The 18293-nt window shown below is 47.9% G+C and overlaps 1 protein-coding gene across 5 annotated transcripts in view; it reads right to left on the minus strand.

Moving 5' to 3' along the window:
• The window catches only part of NAV2 (neuron navigator 2), a 697375-nt gene that overhangs the window by 23082 nt on the left and 656000 nt on the right, over nt 1-18293 (minus strand). For all 5 annotated transcript variants that reach the window (XM_087433096.1, XM_087433094.1, XM_087433097.1 and 2 more), the window contains 8 exons: nt 16346-16429; nt 15850-15961; nt 14443-14588; nt 11502-11674; nt 4329-4482; nt 3028-3190; nt 2198-2298; nt 18-113 (listed from right to left, as the gene is read on the minus strand). In XM_087433096.1, coding sequence (XP_087289222.1) covers nt 18-113; nt 2198-2298; nt 3028-3190; nt 4329-4482; nt 11502-11674; nt 14443-14588; nt 15850-15961; nt 16346-16429 — 1029 coding nt within the window. The remainder of the gene's footprint in view (nt 1-17; nt 114-2197; nt 2299-3027; nt 3191-4328; nt 4483-11501; nt 11675-14442; nt 14589-15849; nt 15962-16345; nt 16430-18293) is intronic.

Consider the following 18293-nt stretch of genomic DNA (forward strand, 5'->3'; position numbering starts at 1 on the left):
CTTCTTGAAACACTTACTTTGAACAGCCGTCTAACCACCCCATCGAGCACATCCCACTTCGTCTTGCCACTAACTCCAATGCAGCCAATAAGAAAGACGTGCGGTCTGGAATCCTAAGGGTAAGGAAATGTACGCCAGTGAAAAACAGGTGCATCTTTTCTGACAGTTTAGCAAGGACTCAGATTGTCTTAGAATTCCACCAATGGTTTGAGAGGGGAATTAAAGTCTTATTATTTTAACACCAGGTATCACTTCAATTGAATGCAATAATAGCCTTAAAGCCTTTCTCTGCTCTAAACAGCAATCCGTGGATCAGGAAGAGATGGTCTCTTCTCCAGAATCTAGAACCTTCTACTCAGAGTGTACCTCGTATAGTGCGTAAATCACAGAACCCTTTCATGGAATGCTCTCCCCTCTCCTGTCTGCCATCTCTCCCTTTCCAAACCTTACAAACTCACCTCTTCCAAGAAGCCTTCAATGATTAACCCACTAGGCTCAGAGCTCACATTGCTTCAATAGTTCTCTACACAACTTACATATTCTGTACTTGTTTACTTTTTAGGAATTTCTGTCTTGTTTGAATATCAAGTTTATCACCTTGCTAGATCTTAAACTCCTTCAGGATAGGATATATTTTTAATTTTTTCTTCTTTTTTGTTTCTTAATAATGTTTGTTGCTTTTCTTCTAATTAAAGTTAAAACACGCTCAATTCAGAAAACTAGTAAAACTCCAGGAAGTGCACAAAAAATGTTTTTCTACTTCTTTTGCATCTCTGCCCACAGGGCTCTGCATAGTGAGGGCTAACTTATCACACTGATTAAAGAAAAGCTAATAGAACATTCCATTCTGACGGGTTTTTAAATATCTGACATGCTCATAAGGACATAGAATTAGGAGAGTGGTGGGGCAGGGAGAGGGTGTATTCGACAGTTAAGCAAAATCAGCAGAGAAAAGAGCACCAGTCTTGCAGTGAGATGATCTGCCCCCACCACTTGCCTTGTAGCCTGAGGTAAGTGATGCTTGGTTGGGTCTTGGATTTCTCAATTGTAAGATGGAGATAATAACATCTGGTCAACCAACCTCATCTGGCTGCTATGGTTCTCCAGAAAAATACAATTTTTGAAAGTGACTCATAAACTTTTGGAAAACGTAAGATCTATCTGCTCGTGTTGATGATCACCAGAATAAAACGAATCCACAGAGATCACTTACATTTATTATGAGAATGTTATAAGAATGGACTTCCTCTTTAATAGTCCATTACTCTACTAGCTAAGCTCTGAAGACAGCTATTTTTGGATCTTTCTAGGCTAGATGATGCTAAAACCCCTGGCAGCTCCAAAATTCTGGGCCTACTCCCTCCAGTGAGACTCAAGAGCCATCCACAAAGTGGAATACTCCGGCAGAGGAAAGTCTGGCTGTAGACGCTGTGTTTTGGTGGGCACTGCAGGTTCCCTAGCTGTCTGAGACTACAACAGCATGCTGGCTAGCATATTAAGAAATAAATAAAAAACTCTACGGGAATTGACAGAGTGACTCCTGAGTCTTTTCTCACTTATCTGACAGATGGTCATTCATAGCACCATTTGGATTTAATCAACAACTAAAAATCAACCTTAATTGTCAACCCCCATCCCCACCCCAAAATAGTCTCTAATGGGGATACGGCCTCTAGCCTCTGGTAGAAAACTCAGGTTCCGGCCTCGGGGAGTCAGGATGCACCCCGCTTCACTTGTAGCCCCCTGTGTGCTCCCTGGCTTGGCCACCTGTCTCTCAGTGTCTCCTTCGTTGGCAGACTCTGACAACTGGACAAAACTGGTGCTCTTCGCCAGCTTATTTCTGTAGCTTCTGTGCTAAATGTGCTTAGCTGCCTTTGAAGTCCTTCGGGAATATATCAAATTCAGAAAAGCCATTTCTGCCTGATGTTAGTGTTTGGTTAGTTACACGGAAGAGCGATGGGGGGCCATGTTTAGTACTCCTTATTAGACTTTCCAAACACGAGAGAGGGGGAAGGGCGCTTTGCTCACTTCGACTGTGTCAAACTGCTGCTGGGGATGATGGTTAGTTAGGAAAGCGTTAGTAGTATTTCCAAACCACCTGAGGCACTGCGGTGATTCGGTCTGATGATGAAATCACTATGCTAGGTAGTTCTACCTGGGGAAGGGACAGGCCGAGCGGGGAAAGGATCCAACTAACCTCCTTCCACTTCATTTCCTCCTGAAAGCTGACAACTATCTTAACATGCCTGCCTCCTTCCTTCCGAGCCGAGCATTCACCAGTGTCATCCAGCAACATGTCTGCGAATGGAAAACATCAACAGCCTTAGGCACAGGGGACAGCAAAGCCGGCTTCCTGACACCCCCGCTGCTCACTGGCACAGCAGCGGGACAAACCAGGTGTCGGGGTGCGGGGGAGGTGGGGCGGGGGGAAGGGGAGAGGGCAGAATGGAGAATGCACAGAAACCAATGGTGGACCAACCAAGGAACCAGCGGGCTGACGATGCGCTTTGCCAAATGGAAGTGCGAGGGAGAGACTCAACCAAAACAAGAGCAAACAGCAGCATCACGGATAAGAAATCAAAGCGTCAGCCTCAATACGCTCACAAAGAAAACCTAGATCATGTTGGCTCATTACTGCGCCAGCCTGGAATCCAACCTGAAGGCGGGAAGATCACGGACCAAGCCATTGCCCCAAAGGGGCCCTGCTACTATGGGGTTTGTATGCAGCGTTCAGCCTGCAGGTCAGCCTCTTAAAATGGATCAAACAGAACTCAGCATGGTGGGTGAGGGGATCCAAGCTCATGGCTTGGGAGAATTTGGGGCACTGGAGCAAAGCATGACAGCGGTCTAACGGCTGGGCTCATGTGGGTAGCAGACACACACTCAGACACACACACACTCCAAGTGCACACACGCCTGTTGCCTCTGCATTTGATCTGCTCATCTGCTTGTCTTGGGGCTCTCGCTGGGAGAGCGGAGTGCCAAATGCAGGCCCTGACCTGCCCCCAGCCCTGAGATGCCACTCACCCAGGCTGGTTGACTCAGTGAGGTTCAGGCTGTGCTGGGAGAGGCCCATGGACTGCCTCGGGGAGGCAGAGAGGGACACCTGGGAGGGTGCCCGGCTGCAGCCACTGCCTTGAGACTCCGACTTCAGCCGGTCATTCTCAGCCTTCAGCTTCTCTATTTCACTCTGCGAAGAGTAAGGGAGAAGCTCACTTACCAGGTGAATGTAAGGCAGACAAATTGTTTCTGGAGAAGAAACTTGCAAGTTCCCTGCAGGGATCAAGTGTGTATCCCAGGCGAGGCTGGGTAAGTCACACCATCAGAGAGGTTCAGCACTGTTTGCTGCCTCTGCGGTATACACAGACCTGTCTGGCAGGGAGGGTCCACCATTTCAGAGAGCTGGCCTTTGAAAACAGACCTCAGAAATGTTCCCAGAGTGCTGCCTGAGCATTAAGTGAAAAAGCATCGTATAATCTAAGAGTTTGAGAAACTCTGGATTTGACAGATCTCTTTAAGGAGCTGCTGTGCATTGTGGATCTCAGAGGGGCAGAGTGTGCAGCATTTCCCAAAACGTATTCGAACGAGGAGCTCTCCTTCCACAGAGCCTCTCACGGAACGAGTGTTCCACAGAGCCTGCTTTGGGAAATGCTATTCTCTTGGCAGAGCTCACAGGGGTCTTTCATTCTACAAATATTTAGGAAGAACCTCCTATGTGTAAAGCACTGGTGCTATATCCAGAAAAAGAAAGCAAGAATAGCTAGCAGACCCAAATACCTTCAATCCGTGGCAGAAGGTGAGGGGCAGTAAGAACAAATCTATAGGAATATTCTTCCAGATGCTGGACTTGGAAAAGCTTTGCAGAGGAAGAAGCATTGGGCTGAGCCTTGAGGGAAGGGGCCAATCTGGAGGTGCAGGACAGCCCAGTAGAAGAATGATACACAACAGAAACTCCTGGGGCATGCAAAGGGAGCAGTCAGTGGCTCCCTCTGGCCACTGTGTGGAGTTGGGGGGTGCAGGTGGTGGATTAAGAGCAGAAAGGATCCTGCAGACAGCCTTGAAGGCCAGGTCAAGGAGACAGTGACGCATGCAAGAGGCAAAGGCAGAGCCACTGACAGCCTGACGCAAAGAAGGGGCATGGTACTCATGCTTTCAAAAGACTGGTCTTTGAGCAATATATGGGAAAACGTGAAAAGAGAAAGAGCTCAGAAAGCAGAGGGCTGCCACGAGGTCCTGATGCAGCCCTCCCTTGGGGCATGGCGGAGAGAAGCCTCCTAATGCTCCTTCTCAGACAGCCTCGGACTCAGTCCACGCTCCCGGGTTCTCACCTGCATCCTGTTCATGGCCTCCCGGAGCTGGTCGAGCTGGTGTGCAGAGCTGAGGGCTTCTAGGCGAATGTCTGTCAGCTTCATCTCCTTGTCTCGAAGCTCATTTCGGAGCTGCATGACCGTCTCGGCTTCACTGTCCATGCACTCCGAAATTCTAGGGAAAGAGGAATGTTACTGATGAGAGCAGCTCCGAGTTCATCTCCTTTCAGTCCTCCAGTGACCACCAGTCCATGGCCATCATCAGGTTTGTGCAGCACTGACCCGTATAACCAGCTGCCCAGTGCTTCCCAGAGGTGACAATACCAAAAGCACCTGAAATTCACAGATTTTATTGCTTCTCTACACTCCTTCTTCACAGAGCTCTGGCAATGAGAACAGCTTTGGTGCAAGGGAGCAGTAACCTTGGGCGTCTGAACACCCCACAATATGTACACAGCTGGGCCCCTGTAATGACACAACATGGCCCTAGAGATCTATACCCACTTAGAGAAACAAGGTCAACTATCTGTTTTAAAAATTAGGGATTCTAGGGTCAAACAGCTGAGGGGTGATTTTTATTTGCCAAAAAGGGAAAGTCGCCTGTAAAGACACGAGTAGAAGGAGTTTGTTTCTGGTCACATTCTAAAACCCACTCCCCTAAGAGCATCTAGAGAGAGCAACATTATTCCATTCCCCCACCCCCACATTGCTTAAGCAGCTCATGGCAAGGAAGAGAAACATCTCAGGTAGTCAGAGAGCAGACAGGATGACATGATGTGGAAGCCAACGTTTTATCTGAAAACTGCATCAGCGTGGCTAATTGTCTTCCCTTCCCAGCTGTAGCCCAGATCAAGGTGACCATGGCACCCCGTTGAGTCCCTCTCTCTTAAGAGGTGGTCCTTCTAGGCTGGGTTCCTTATTTGATTAGTTAGGTTCACTTTTCAGATACCTGGCAAGTTAGCACAAAGTACAAGACCATAAAAGTTATGATGAATTGCAGTGTTGGAAAAGATAGTTCTATTAAAAGTTCTATTGATTTCAGAGATCACAGGATCTGGCATGAGGGGTGATCCAGAATAGAAAGCTTTCACATTTCTTGGACTGAAGACAGAAAAGAAAAAGAAAAAAACTCCAAGTTCATAAAGTTACAAAGCTGAAGCTGATTATCTCTGAAAGACGTGGTGAGCCTGTGGTCTCTGCAGAAATAGTCGTGCGAGCCCGCTCTCCAAGACCCAAGTACTGGATCTGAGGCCAAACAAAACTGACCTCTGAAACTGGCTGAGGGTGTGGAAACGTTAACTGCCAAAGGAAAACCATTTATAATTGTTAAAAGAGATGTAATTGTATTTTGGGGGCAGAAAGGACTAGAAGAAAAATTTAACACCTGAACACCCAAATCTTTTTTGTTGCTCTTTTCTTGACCTGTACCTGAACTGTTTTGATTTGAGAGATCCAAAGACAGTAGGACCACCTCCTATGTTTAAGAGTTGTCAGCAGCCAAGGAAGCTTCTCGGCTTCAAAATCTTCTGAAACCTCCAATGGACTCCTGAAAATGTTATAATTGCTCCCATTTCATACCTGTGAGAAACTGAGGTCAACAGATTTGGGACTAAAAGGGGGAGAGAGACAGAAATGTCTTTGGAGTTCAGATCCTTCTCCTCCCCAGCTCTTTATGCTTTGCATAGCCTGTGGTTTGTAAGGTTTAACTATACAGTCATGTTTTTTCTTTTTTTGGTGTGGGAGGTTTGCAGGGGGAGTGTGCAAAAACTGGTTCTTTCTTGAGAGAGAACTATGGTTTCCTGGTTTAAATGGAGTGTAAAGTCTGAACAAAATTCCATTGTGACACTCTTGTCTTAGCCAAACCATGCCCTGGACAGATCCCGAAGGCTCCAATTCACTGCAGAGAACAGTCGGCTTCGGTCCACACTGTGTTAGTCCGGTCTGTCTGGCATCCCATGGCAAGGCATTATGCTCCAGTCTCCTTCACGTGGTTTGTACCTTTTCCCCAGAAAGCTTTCTCAGCAAGAGAGACAATATTTCCTCAGCACCTACTTTATGGAATACATCACGTGGGTTACTTTGCAAAGCTTGGCCAAACAATGACTTTATAAAGGGAAGCAAACCAAAATGAAGAAAGTTTGTGTTGGGAGTAACTGTACCAAGAGTGCAAGTCCCTCCTGTGCTTCCTGCAAACTGGCCAGTTCTCAGAAACACACAACGGCGAGGCCACACGGGAGGCATGTCCTGCAACACAGCGATGCTGCTGAAATGGCTTGTCTGCAGCAGCTCATCTAAGTCAGTCCCTCTCCCTCTTGCCCACGACAGAGTCTTTGCCCTCAGTTTCTTCCTGCACTAGACTTCTGTTACGTCACCAAGAATTTGGTTGTAGTTAGGTTACTCCCCGCGTGGCTGCTGGCCCCTCTAGGACCACGTTCTTCTCTGCATCATGTCTAGTGTCTGATCACATGACAGGTGCTCCGCCAATGCTCACTGAATACATGAACGACTGTGCCAGGCATCTGCAGCATATTATTTCATTTACTCCACGCACTACTAACTCCATGAAGAGGCACTATAATTATCTCCATTTTAAAAACAGGGAGGCGAAGGCATAGAGAGATTAACATGCTCATTAAAAATGACAGAATCAGGATCAAACCTGGTAGGTCTGCTTAACTCTAGGGCCCATGCTCCTGAACGACATGCAGCAGGCACTCAATACATGCTTGTCCAGTGCATGGAGCATGTACTGAAGCAACCTGATGACCCTATTTCCCTACTCAGTCCCTAACAGGTTATTCCGGCACATACCCGCTCTCTTGTCCACTGTCTTGTCTGGAAGGCAGGGCCGGTGGAATACCTAATTTTAAACGCCTCGAGTGTGGGAAACACTGCTTCCCACACTGCCATTACTTTCACCCAGGGGGCAGGGACTTTTCTGAGCCCTGACTCTGCCTTTGGTTTCTTCTTTGAACCGCCTCTCACATCTAGATTTGCACATTCTTGCAAACCCTTCAAGGTTGGAAAGAAGCATTTGCTCTCTGCCCACCCTTTGGAACATTAGACCAAGAACAAACATCTCCAGTGTGCACGGATGTTGTGGAATGTCTGAGAAGGGCTGGTGAGTCAAGAGTCTGCCCCGCCTGATCCCTGTGGGGAAAGCAGTTTGGAGGGAGAGTTCTTGCCATGGTCTCTGGGAGTCCTGTGTAGCCAAGTGCATCACTGCCACTCGCTCCTCATCTTACTGGGCTGCTCAGCAGCAGCTGGCCCAGCTACCACTCCTGCCTCCACAGTTTCTTCTCCCGGCTCCTGGGTTTCCTCCCATACTTTGCTGGCTGCTCTCCTTTCTCTTCAGAGAGGCCAGAGCTCGGTCCTTGCCCTCTGGCTCTTCTCCATCTGCATTCAACCTCCCGGAGAACCCCTCTAGTTTCCCAGCTTTCAACACCACCTAAGAGCCCACGTCTCCCAAATCTACACCTCCAAGCCCCCCAGGCTGGTTGGCATCTCCACGTGATGTCTCCTGGGCATCTCAAACTTAACATGGTTGACTAGAGCTCCCAAACCCCGCCCAGCCCCATCTGTGTCTCCCCCCATCCCAGAAACTGCCTCCACGTACACAGGTACTCAAGTTGTAAATCTAGGAATATTCACGGGTTGTTCTCTTTCCCTCACTCCACATCACCATGTGCTGTCAACTCTTCCTCTAGAATATATCCTAAATCCATCCAGCACCAGTCACTCATTCATTCCACCCAATACTTGAATATCTGCAAGAGTAACAGAATACCAACCTCATGGAGCTTATACTGTAGATTTTTGGGTGGTGGTTCGGCGGTAGGGGCAAAGAAAAAATAACCGAGGAAAATCTACACAACAGGTGGTGACATGTGCAATGGTGAAAAATAAAACAGGGGCACGTGGATGACAGGGAGTGCTGGCCAGTGGGGGTGTGGGGGTGGTTACTTTATGCAAGGCGCACAGGCAGAGACCTGAAGGAAGTATTTGGGGGAAGAGTGTACCAGGCAGAGGGCACAGAAAGAGCAAAGGCCTAGAGGTGGGGAGTGTGACTGGAGTATTCCAAGAACAGCAAGGGGGCCAAAGTGGGGTGAACGAGGGGGAGCGTGCCGTCCAGGAGATCTGCCATGCTCTCCCTCCCTCCACACTCCCCTATACTCCTACTCACAGAACAGACTCATCTTTGTGAAATACCAAGTCAGACGGTCTCACATTCCTGCTTAAAACTCTCCAGCCTCCACCCATCACACGTGAAATCAGATGCAGAGTCACCGTGACTTCGAAGCTCACGTGTTCTGGGCCCTGCCCACCTCTGTGGCTTTGTTTTTGGCCACTTGCCCATCGAGCGGCAGCCACACTGGCCAGCCCCCTCTTTCTCAGACACAACAGGCCTGTTTCCACCCAAGGTTCCTTGTGGTACTCATTTCTCGGGACAAGAAGGCTGCCCTGCTCATGGTGAGGCTGGGGTGGCAGCGGCTGTTACGTGGTCACCACAGCCCATTTCCCTTCCCTCCCAGGCACACCGATTTCATTTCTTCCCTTGCTGGCGGTGTGGCCCCAAGCCCTGCTCAGTGGACTGTGGGAAGAGGTGACGTGTGTCTCTTCCAGGCCCAGCCCATAAAACCCTCCTGCAGGATCCTCTGCGCTCTCTCCCCCCTCCACCTGCAGGGGACACAGAGGCCCCAGCAGAGGACTCGGGCCCCGTGGGAAGGCCGGCCACAGGCGGAAGGCGCCTCGGAGCCTGCATCACCGCACGGCAGGCCGCCTGCGGACGAGGAATATCTGCATCAGGTTTGGAGGGAACCAGAGAAAAAGTCATATGTGAAGCCACCAAGCTTTGGGACTGAGTTCGTCACAGCACTAGCATTACTGACCAGAACTAACCCGTGGTTCCTCCTGTCATGCGGATCTGAGCCAAAATGTCACCTCCTCAGAGGGGTCTTTCCCGACCACCCCGTCTAATAGTGCTGCCGAGGTACTCTGTACCCCAACACACTATTTTAATTCCCAGCGTTAACCCTTAGCACCATCTGATTTTTCTAGTTCATTCAGATTTCTTTGTCTAACGTCCATCTCCCCCGGTATATGGGGTCTGCCAGAGCAGGAACCTGATCTGTCTCGTACACTGCTGTAACCGGGCACAAGAACGCTGCCGGGCACAGAGCAGCAGCTCAGAAGTGGTGTGAGCTGTACCGTGCCATGTCCCCGGTCCCAGGGGTGGGAATCTGGTTAACGTCCTCTTCAGTCTCTTCGAATATTTAGAGCAGTGCCCCGCTCACACATGTTGTTATTAAAACGTTTAAATTAATCAATAAAGAAGAGACGAGGAGTTCCTTTATCCCTGGTCAGGAACAACTGAACTGGGACGCTCTGGGATGCTGGCCTGTGGAGCCACAGGTAGCTGGTTCTTTCTTCACCTCTGTGACACCCTGCAGGTCAGACGGGCTGCACACTCGGTCCTGCCTAGTTCCTCACACCAGAACACATGGCGCCGGGCGGGCGCTGCGACCCAGTCCTCTGCACTCCTCTCTCTCCCCCCGCTCAGGGTGTTACCCTCACCATAACAGAGTGCACGTCCCCGTGGCCCCTCTTACCAGGGTGCTCCCCAAGAGAAGACGACCTGCTAATCTAGGTAAGTAAGAGGGAGATCCCAACAGGGCCATGCTTCGCTGGTGAGTGGGCTGCTTCAAAGTCGGGCTCTGTGCTCTGCCTCCGCCCTTCACTTCCGGTCTTCCTCGTGGTCTGCGCCGCTGGTGTGCTACAGAGACCTGGCCGACGCTCTGGCCCACCTTCCCTGCTCCCATCTGGTAAGCTGGCCATGGACACTTGTGCAGGCTGCTGTTTTCAGCAGGCTAGTCAGCTGGGTAAGAGGACTTAGGACGGCCCCACAGATCTGGCCTCCTGAGACTGAAGGAGGATGGAACAGGGAGAAGGAGGCCCTTCGTGCACAGGATCTGACCTGGCCCTTATAAGAACCCAGTGAAACAGATGTAATTAATCCCATTTTCACCAAAGAAGAAACTGAGGTGCCTATGACCACTGCTCCCTTGTCTCCCCCAGCTCAGTGGCTATTCGGACCCCAGCCACAGTGGCCCTCTTCTTCCAGGCACTGCCTCACCTCGCTGGTAGCTGTCCCTGCAGACTACTTCAGCTCCAGTCTTCTTTCACCCCTGGCCTGCTGTTCCAAGGTCTCTAATGGAATTCAGTCCCAGGGGCAGGAGCCATCTTCCCACTGCTACAGGCAGCCAGCCCCCATCTGAGCCAACACCTGGGTCCCTACCTGTCCATCCCAAGCCATTCCTGACCTGTCTTGCCTCTAGAGTCTGGGCCTTAAGTTTTTCGATGGGCACAGGACTGTCTCCCTATGCCCCTGATGGAGCAATGATTGGTGGGTGCTTAGCGGAAGTCACGGGAGGTCGGCTAGGCAAGAGCAGATGACGCCTCCCGTTTATGGAACCAGTCGCCAAGCTGAACACCACCTAAACCAACGCCAAGTGAGCACACGTGCATCTCACTTAACAGAACCAGCTGCATTCCGGAAGAGCTCTGCACAAATGATTCATTTAATTTTCACGTGGGGAGTTCATGGTGACGAATCATTTCACGAAAGGGACAATGCTTGGGTAAAGAGACTTGTCATAGAATCTCCATTTTTTTAAACTTCCAATTTCTGAGTGCTGACCTCAGAGAAAGAGTCAACACCAAATTTTGATCAAAGGAGAAAAGCGTAGTCTCTCTAAGCCTTGTCACCCTAATGAACCAGAATTTCAGCAAAACTTGCCAACGCTTATAACACCGTCTTCCCGTCACAGGAGGGCGTTCGTAGCTTTCTCACATCCATTTATCTTGTTCATTCCTTGGAATAGGATAAGTAGACAACCATTATCCCAATTTGACAAATGAAGAAATGGAAACAAAGAGAGCTTAAGCAACTTGCCCAGTGCCAGCCAGCTAATAATCCACACTGACGCCACCAGAACAGGAGCCTAAGTTTCCTTTCTCTTTCCACCTCTCCAGTCCTAAACCCCTGAAAGAACAGGCCCAGTCCTATGAAAGCAGGACAAAAAGGATCCCAAGGAGCTGTTACATCATAACAGGGCTCCTAGCCATTCTAATTCGAGAGGGTCCCTAGGGGCCAAAGATGTCGTCTGACCAGAGTGACCCAACGAACAGACTTACAGAGAGTTGGAATGAGAGTTCCTCAGCAGCGGAGTGGAACCCGTGGACCCGTTGTGTGGTAACTTTGGTGAGGAAGGCAGAGAAGAATCTGTCATCTCCTCGATGTCTGAATGAGAGGACGCCGACTTGGGTGACTTCTTCTTCCCGAAAGCTTGCTTGAAGGAGCTGCGTAACTGAATAGACAAGACCGTCAGCCAGGCAGGGGCTGCAATCCATGCTTAGGCCTTGGCAAAACAGAGACATGCAGACAAAACAGCAATTAATTCTCCCACGATCCCCCCCACCAAAGATAAAGGTTCCCAACAGCTCTCTCGAATCAGTGCATTAAGGGAAGAAGAGTTATCTGGTGCTGACAGCTCAAAGGACCGGACCTGTGGGTAACATTCCATGCCTACTCTTGGTTCAAGACTAGATGCCAACAGCAAGACAGAGCCTGGCTCAGCAGATGGATGTCGGGAGGATGAGGTTACACAGCAACAAAGCAGGATGCTCAGACATGGTGACGGATGCGGATGAGGTTAGTCATATCAATGGATGGGTTAGCTTGGTATCTGATATTAACGTTGGTCTTGCTTACCTCATTGACCTGCCAGAGAAAACGCAAGCAAAAATGGGGAAGGGGAAGGAAAAAAGACAAATTTTTAACAGAGAAAGCCAGTGACAGGGAAAGCTTCGGACTTTTCAGACATGACATGGCTAATAATAAACACCACACACAGAGGAGGTTTCCAGTAGGATCACGGATCTTGCAAGGCATTAGGGGCATCTTCCTCCATTATGAAAGGAAAGGAACAGTGAGTCTGGAAGTCTCCTACAATCCGTGCTCTTCCAGCTCCTCTGTCTGGTTGAAATGACTGCCCCACCTTCCTATGCTTCTCTCTTTTCTTGCCTCTTTTCAGTCATCTCTCTAAGCCTTATTATTATTGTTATTATTATTATTACTTTTGGCATGTCTTCTATTCTCAGCAACGGTAGCTTCACTGTTGCACTGGTCCCAACATGGCTCTCTAGCTCTTTACTATATCTCCTTAGGAGTCCCTGCTGTCCTGGTATACACATAAGATAATATAATACAGGCAGGGAATAAGCCATCTCACTTCTTACTCAAAAAATGGATATTTTTGAGAAATTTATTAACCAGATTGGGAAAAAGAAACTGGTATATGACAAATTTCCCAAACCATGAGATGGATCTGAAAATTCTAAGGAGAACATAAAGAATTAAAGTGCAATGTCTTCTCTGAAAGCCATGATAAGCATGTATTTTTCTAGGCCGAAAAATAAAGCTTTGTCTTGAAAAAAGGTCTTTTAAAAAGTAATTTCCTTTTTCTAAAGTCTTTTTTTCTTCTGAAAACATATTCTGGAGGTTTTCTTAGCCATTATAAATTCAGAAAACGGGCCATTCTGAAATAATTAATGGGATTTTTCTCCCATCAACGTTTCATCCATAACAAACTGCATATTCAGCTTGTGGGCAAATCGAGATCCCATTTCACTCCCCTTTCCTACTTCTGATCCTATTTCCAGAGAGTAGTCATAGAAACAGAAGGATTTGGCACACAAGCCATCAACCTAAAACCTTGCCTCTACCTCTGGTAAAATGCCAGGTGGAAGAGGAGATTACAGAGATTCTACATAACTAAGCTTTGGGATTATCTGAGGATGCCAATTATCCATCCTCCCCAATTGCACTGATAACCAAGAGTTGTCTTAAAGCAAAATAAACAAGTTTTATTTGTTGAATTGAAGCAATAGATAATCACTATTTTTGTTAGAAAATAATTTTTGTCTCATCACTTTGATAATCAAATAGGACCATATTTATCAACAGCATATTAGAGACAGCAACATGAGTTAATTCTATTTGTTTAAGTCATAGCAAATGAGTTGACTAAAAACCACTAGTAATTTAAAGAAAAAATTTAATCAGAATGATGAGAGGATCACACTGAACTGGCCTTTTAGCCTGCCTCCAATGCAAGTCATCAATAACCAAAATTACTAAATCCTCATCTCCTCCAGCACTAGACCTCGCCACCCATCCAAGATACACAAAATGAGTGAGAAGTGTATGGAATGAATGAGGACTTTGAAGCTACTATGAAAACACGATGCTGTCAGCATTGATGAATGTGGCCCTCTGAGCACTGGCCAACTTCAGATCAACTTGGGACCTCCCTGCACTGAAGGCAGGGAGTAGCAATGTCGATCAGAACTCCACAGCTTCAACAGCAGAACCAAAAATTGGGGGTGGGGAGGTGGGGGATGGAATTTTCCAGGAGAAAGGGAAAAACTGTTTAAGATTCCACTACACAGAAATCCAAGTAGCTCATTGAGATTATGGAAACATGGAGAAACACTGCATTGGAGACTGGGTCTATTAAACTTGCCATTTTGAGGTACAACTCCCCAGTTTAGAATAAGTCACTAACTGCTCATGTCTACATTATTAAACTTTTACTTACAGGACACCGTCAAAAAATTTTCAAAGAGAGGTTGGTTGAATGCTATCATAGGCAATTGGGTAAATAGATAGACAAGGATTATGGTTAATGATGGGATAGCTAGTAATACACACTTCAGAAAAATACTTTGGAACTAACTAAGAAACCACTTAAAAGTAACTTTGCTCTACCTGGAACTTTGTGGCCAACATACGATGGGGAAGAAATAACACATATATGAAATGAAAGATGAGTATTTCACATAAAGTCTCATGAAACAGAAAAACTACATGTTGATAGTTACATTTCTTAAATCCTAGTGTTTGGCTGAGCACAACATGATTTTGGTAGAAATCTATCCACAAGCTACTTCTTTGGATCTCCTCCCAAAGGTCTATGTTCTGAAGCTAAGAGCTAGACTGGGCTGTATCTGGTGGACGTTGGTTCCGAGGCTGACTCTGTCAGTCAGCACCCAGAGTCTCTGGATGTACACTCACCCAGTTCTTTCTCTTCTTTTTCTTGGAATCACTCTCGATGTTGCTGCCCACGCTGGAGTGGCTGGTGGCGCTGTTGATGCTGGAGACGCTGTCAGAGGAGTGCTGTCTGCGGATGCGCAGGTCTGCAGACTGGGAGGTACCGCTTCCTGGAGGCCCAAGGCAGGATGTCAGCAGCTGCTGCCGTGAGCCCACGCCTTGTCCCGGGAACGACCCTTACGCCTAAATCCACACACCCGAGGACTCGAGGTAATTCTCACCAGACATCACCTTCTATTCCCCAGTGCTGGTTTTAAGGTCCTTGAGCAGGTAGGTGCTATGCCCTCTTTGGTCAATTCAATGAGGCCTCTCTCTCTCCACTTTACAAAACAGAGGCGGCTTAGAGAGAATGCCCCAACACCAGCTCTCTTGAGCTCTGACAGACATTCAAACGTGTTTTTGTGGCAATGGTCACCCATGTTGTTAGCCCCCCACCTCCCCTTTGCCCTCGACATTCCTGCTGCACTAGCCTTCTCTCGGCCCCTTGGACATGCCAAGCCCCTTTCATGCTCTTTTCCCTCTACTCTGCCTGGCCAGCACTTGCTAATCCTTCCCATTTCAACTCTATCATCACTTTCTCAGGAAGCCTGATCTCTGAAATAACAGTGATACCAGAAACAACACTGCAGCGATTCCCAGATAAACTCTGCAGACAGTTTTCCTTGTGAGCACAGAACTACACCTGCGGCCTGGTCTTTAAGAGCACTGGTTCCAGAGCTAGACAGACTCGGATTCTAGTCCCACTTCTGTTTCTTACTACTCTGTGACCTTAGGAAGCGACTCTCGCCTCCGGAACTCAGTGTTCCATCAGTACAACGCAGAGACAACCAGTATCACACTCATAAGGTGTCATGGAAAGAAAACGAGATGATTAGTAATTACAACCCTGAGCGTAGTGCTGAGGACACAGCGAGTGCTCCACGTTAGCTATCATTATTGCTCCTACTGTTACCGTCACTATCATTGCTGCAGGAGGTAACTCATCCTCACGCCCACCCCCTCTCTCACAAGTAAGATACACAAGGACAAACCAATTCACTCAGAAATATTTTCCGGGACAAATAAGAGATGAACCCATTTCAGTTTATCCCACATCAATACGTAAATATCAAAGCATGAGCAAAGTTAAGGGATGGGAAACACTTTGGCACTTTGCCAACAGAAATATATTTTCTTCCATTTTTGAGATATGTGAGAGAAGAGGATGGAAGGTAAGAAGTAGCTGGATTGCAAGTGTCTGCCTCCCAGGACCTGTCTGACTGACGCTGACACCCAACCTCTGACAGGGAGGTTGCATCATATGCTGTCAGGGGAGGCTCCTAAGGGCAGGCAGGCAGGTTGCTGGCCTGAAGGCGGTGTCTCTTGCTTTACCTTTGCAGTTGAGCTCCGGGGTGTTAATGACTCCATTAATGGCAGCCTGGGCAGCTGCGTTCTGTTTCTTCAGCAGCTCAATGGTTTTCCTTAACTCATTCAGTTCTGAATCCTGAGGAACAGAAAAAAAAAATATCCGTCATCCCAAAATCATTCTGCAGAGTTCAGCTGAAGTGCAACTTAGCGTCAACAGAGGAAGGTTGGGAACGAAGGAGTTCCAGAAAACCTCTGCCTCAAACACGAAGCGGCATCAATTTTTAACAGGCACACACAAGCACATGAAAGCAGTGGAACATGACGACGGGATCTGTTGCTGATGCAGTCACCACCACTCCATCTACGTCGTATTTTCACTCAACAGACCTACTCTTTACGATTCAATGGCAATAGTTCAAAAAACAAAATCTATACAATTATCTGGAATGAAAGAGAAGAAAATTTTTAGGTTTGTTGTTAACTCTAAGCTGGGAGGAAAAGAGCGTCCTTCCTGCTTTACCTTTTGCTCGGCCGTCATGGTCAAACTCTGGAGCCTGATGGTCATGTTTCCAAGACTCTGTTCAAAGGCTGCCACGAGGTGAGCCTGGAGGGAAAAGACGCAGCCTCAGGTACATTACCTTGCAAGGTGAGGATGCCTGAGGGTGCTGGTCCTAAGGACTGAAATCCTCTTGGGGCCACGTGGGTCAGCCCATCGACCTCTTCAGCCTCTTGAGCCCCACTCCCCGCCACGCTTTGGGGACCAGTTATTCTAGTTACTCTTTCAGATCCTCAAACACCCCGGGCTTCTTCCCACCCAGGCCCTTTATACATGTTCTTTCCCCAGCTGCCTCTCCGTCTAATTTTTACATATCCTTCTTAAGAGATCTCAGCTCATGCCATCGTGACTCCCCCAGATTGGGTTGGCTCCCTCATATTCACTCTCAAAAGCACACTGGACGCTGACATGTGCTTTGTGGTACCAGGGTCAAGCATACACGTGCTCCTGTGACCGCTGACATATGCCTGTCTCTACTACACTATAGGACCCCTTGTTCACCAAGCGCCAAGCTCACAGCAGAGGCTCACAGTGAGCATGTTTGCAGACGGAATGAACAAAGTGGCTGGCATATTTTGCTTGTTATAATCCTGGTTAATAAAAAGCCATTGAAAGGCCATCTGCTACCTCCTCAGAAAACCTTCCCCTGTGTCCCCAGGGAGTTATGCCTTCCCCCGGGGCCCCCCACACTGTTATATACCTCTGTTAGAACACGACATCAGATGCACCATTACTTTCAATGTTACTAAGACATTCTAAAAAACGCTGCCAATTACAATGAAAATATGCATCCACTTTTTAGAGACGTTAAAAACATGAAAAAAAAAATGTGTATCTTAGAACTGAGAAATGTGACGTTTTCCCGTCTGCCCCTTTCTCCGCAGCCCTCTTCAAGGGCAAGACGCAACTTCGTGTCCCAACACTAAGGCTTCTCGCTTCTTCCACAGAGCAGTAGGGGAAATGTTGGTTGGTTGACTGAGGACCCTGACAGTATTGTTAAAACCAAGAATAAAGATTGGACAAGTTATCTAATTCTATTGGCCTCAGTTTCTTCATCAATAAAATGGGAGCAAGATCTATTTTCCTTCCAGGGTTACTGTGAGCATTAAATGAAACAATACAGGTGAAAACGGTCTATAAACTGTTAAGGAATTGCCAAACACAGGAATGAATGGACACCATGGGGAAAGGAAGAGGTGTGGGAACGAGAATGTGACAAAGGACACTATGAGAACTCAGGAGCAGAGAGATCAAAGAGGGTTTCTAGGCGAAGGGTGGGTGGATACACAGCGGGCTACAGGAGGAATGAGAAGGGCCAGCGGGATACTTGGGAGTCTCGGAAGAAGTGAGATTGGATCATGCTGTAAAATTCCAGAGGAGAAGATACTGATGCACAGAGTGAAGAATAAAAGCAGGACGAGTGGGCGGAGGAGGAGCCGTTACCCTGGGCTGTGAGGAAGGTCAGCAGACATTCCAGTTGAGGAGTGGAGATCTGAGAAGCGAGGCAGAGGCCTCTGTTACTAACTTCATCAGACAGGGATACTTGAGGATAAGACGTCTCTAGGATCAACTGTTGAGTCTTTTCTCAACAGCTGTAGGAAGTGGCCGGGAGCAGGACCACTTGTAATAGAAGTGTCAAGTGGACTAGCTAGTTTCTTTCTGATTGCATGCCCTCTCTATTAACAATTGAGAAAATATCGGGGCCAGTCCGGTGGCGTAGCAGGTAAGTTCACACACTCTGCTTTGGCAGCCCGGGGTTCATGGGTTTGGATCCCAGGTGTGGACCTACACGTTGCTCATCAAGCCATGCTGTGGTGGTGTCCCATATACAAAATAGAGGAAGACGGGCACAGATGTTAGCTCAGGTCCAATCTTCCTCACCAAAAAAAAATGAGAAAATGCCTTTGCATTT

Source organism: Ceratotherium simum, chromosome 7 (genome assembly GCF_057802395.1).
Source record: "Ceratotherium simum simum isolate JZ-2026a chromosome 7, ASM5780239v1, whole genome shotgun sequence".
Taxonomy (NCBI): Eukaryota; Metazoa; Chordata; class Mammalia; order Perissodactyla; family Rhinocerotidae; genus Ceratotherium; species Ceratotherium simum.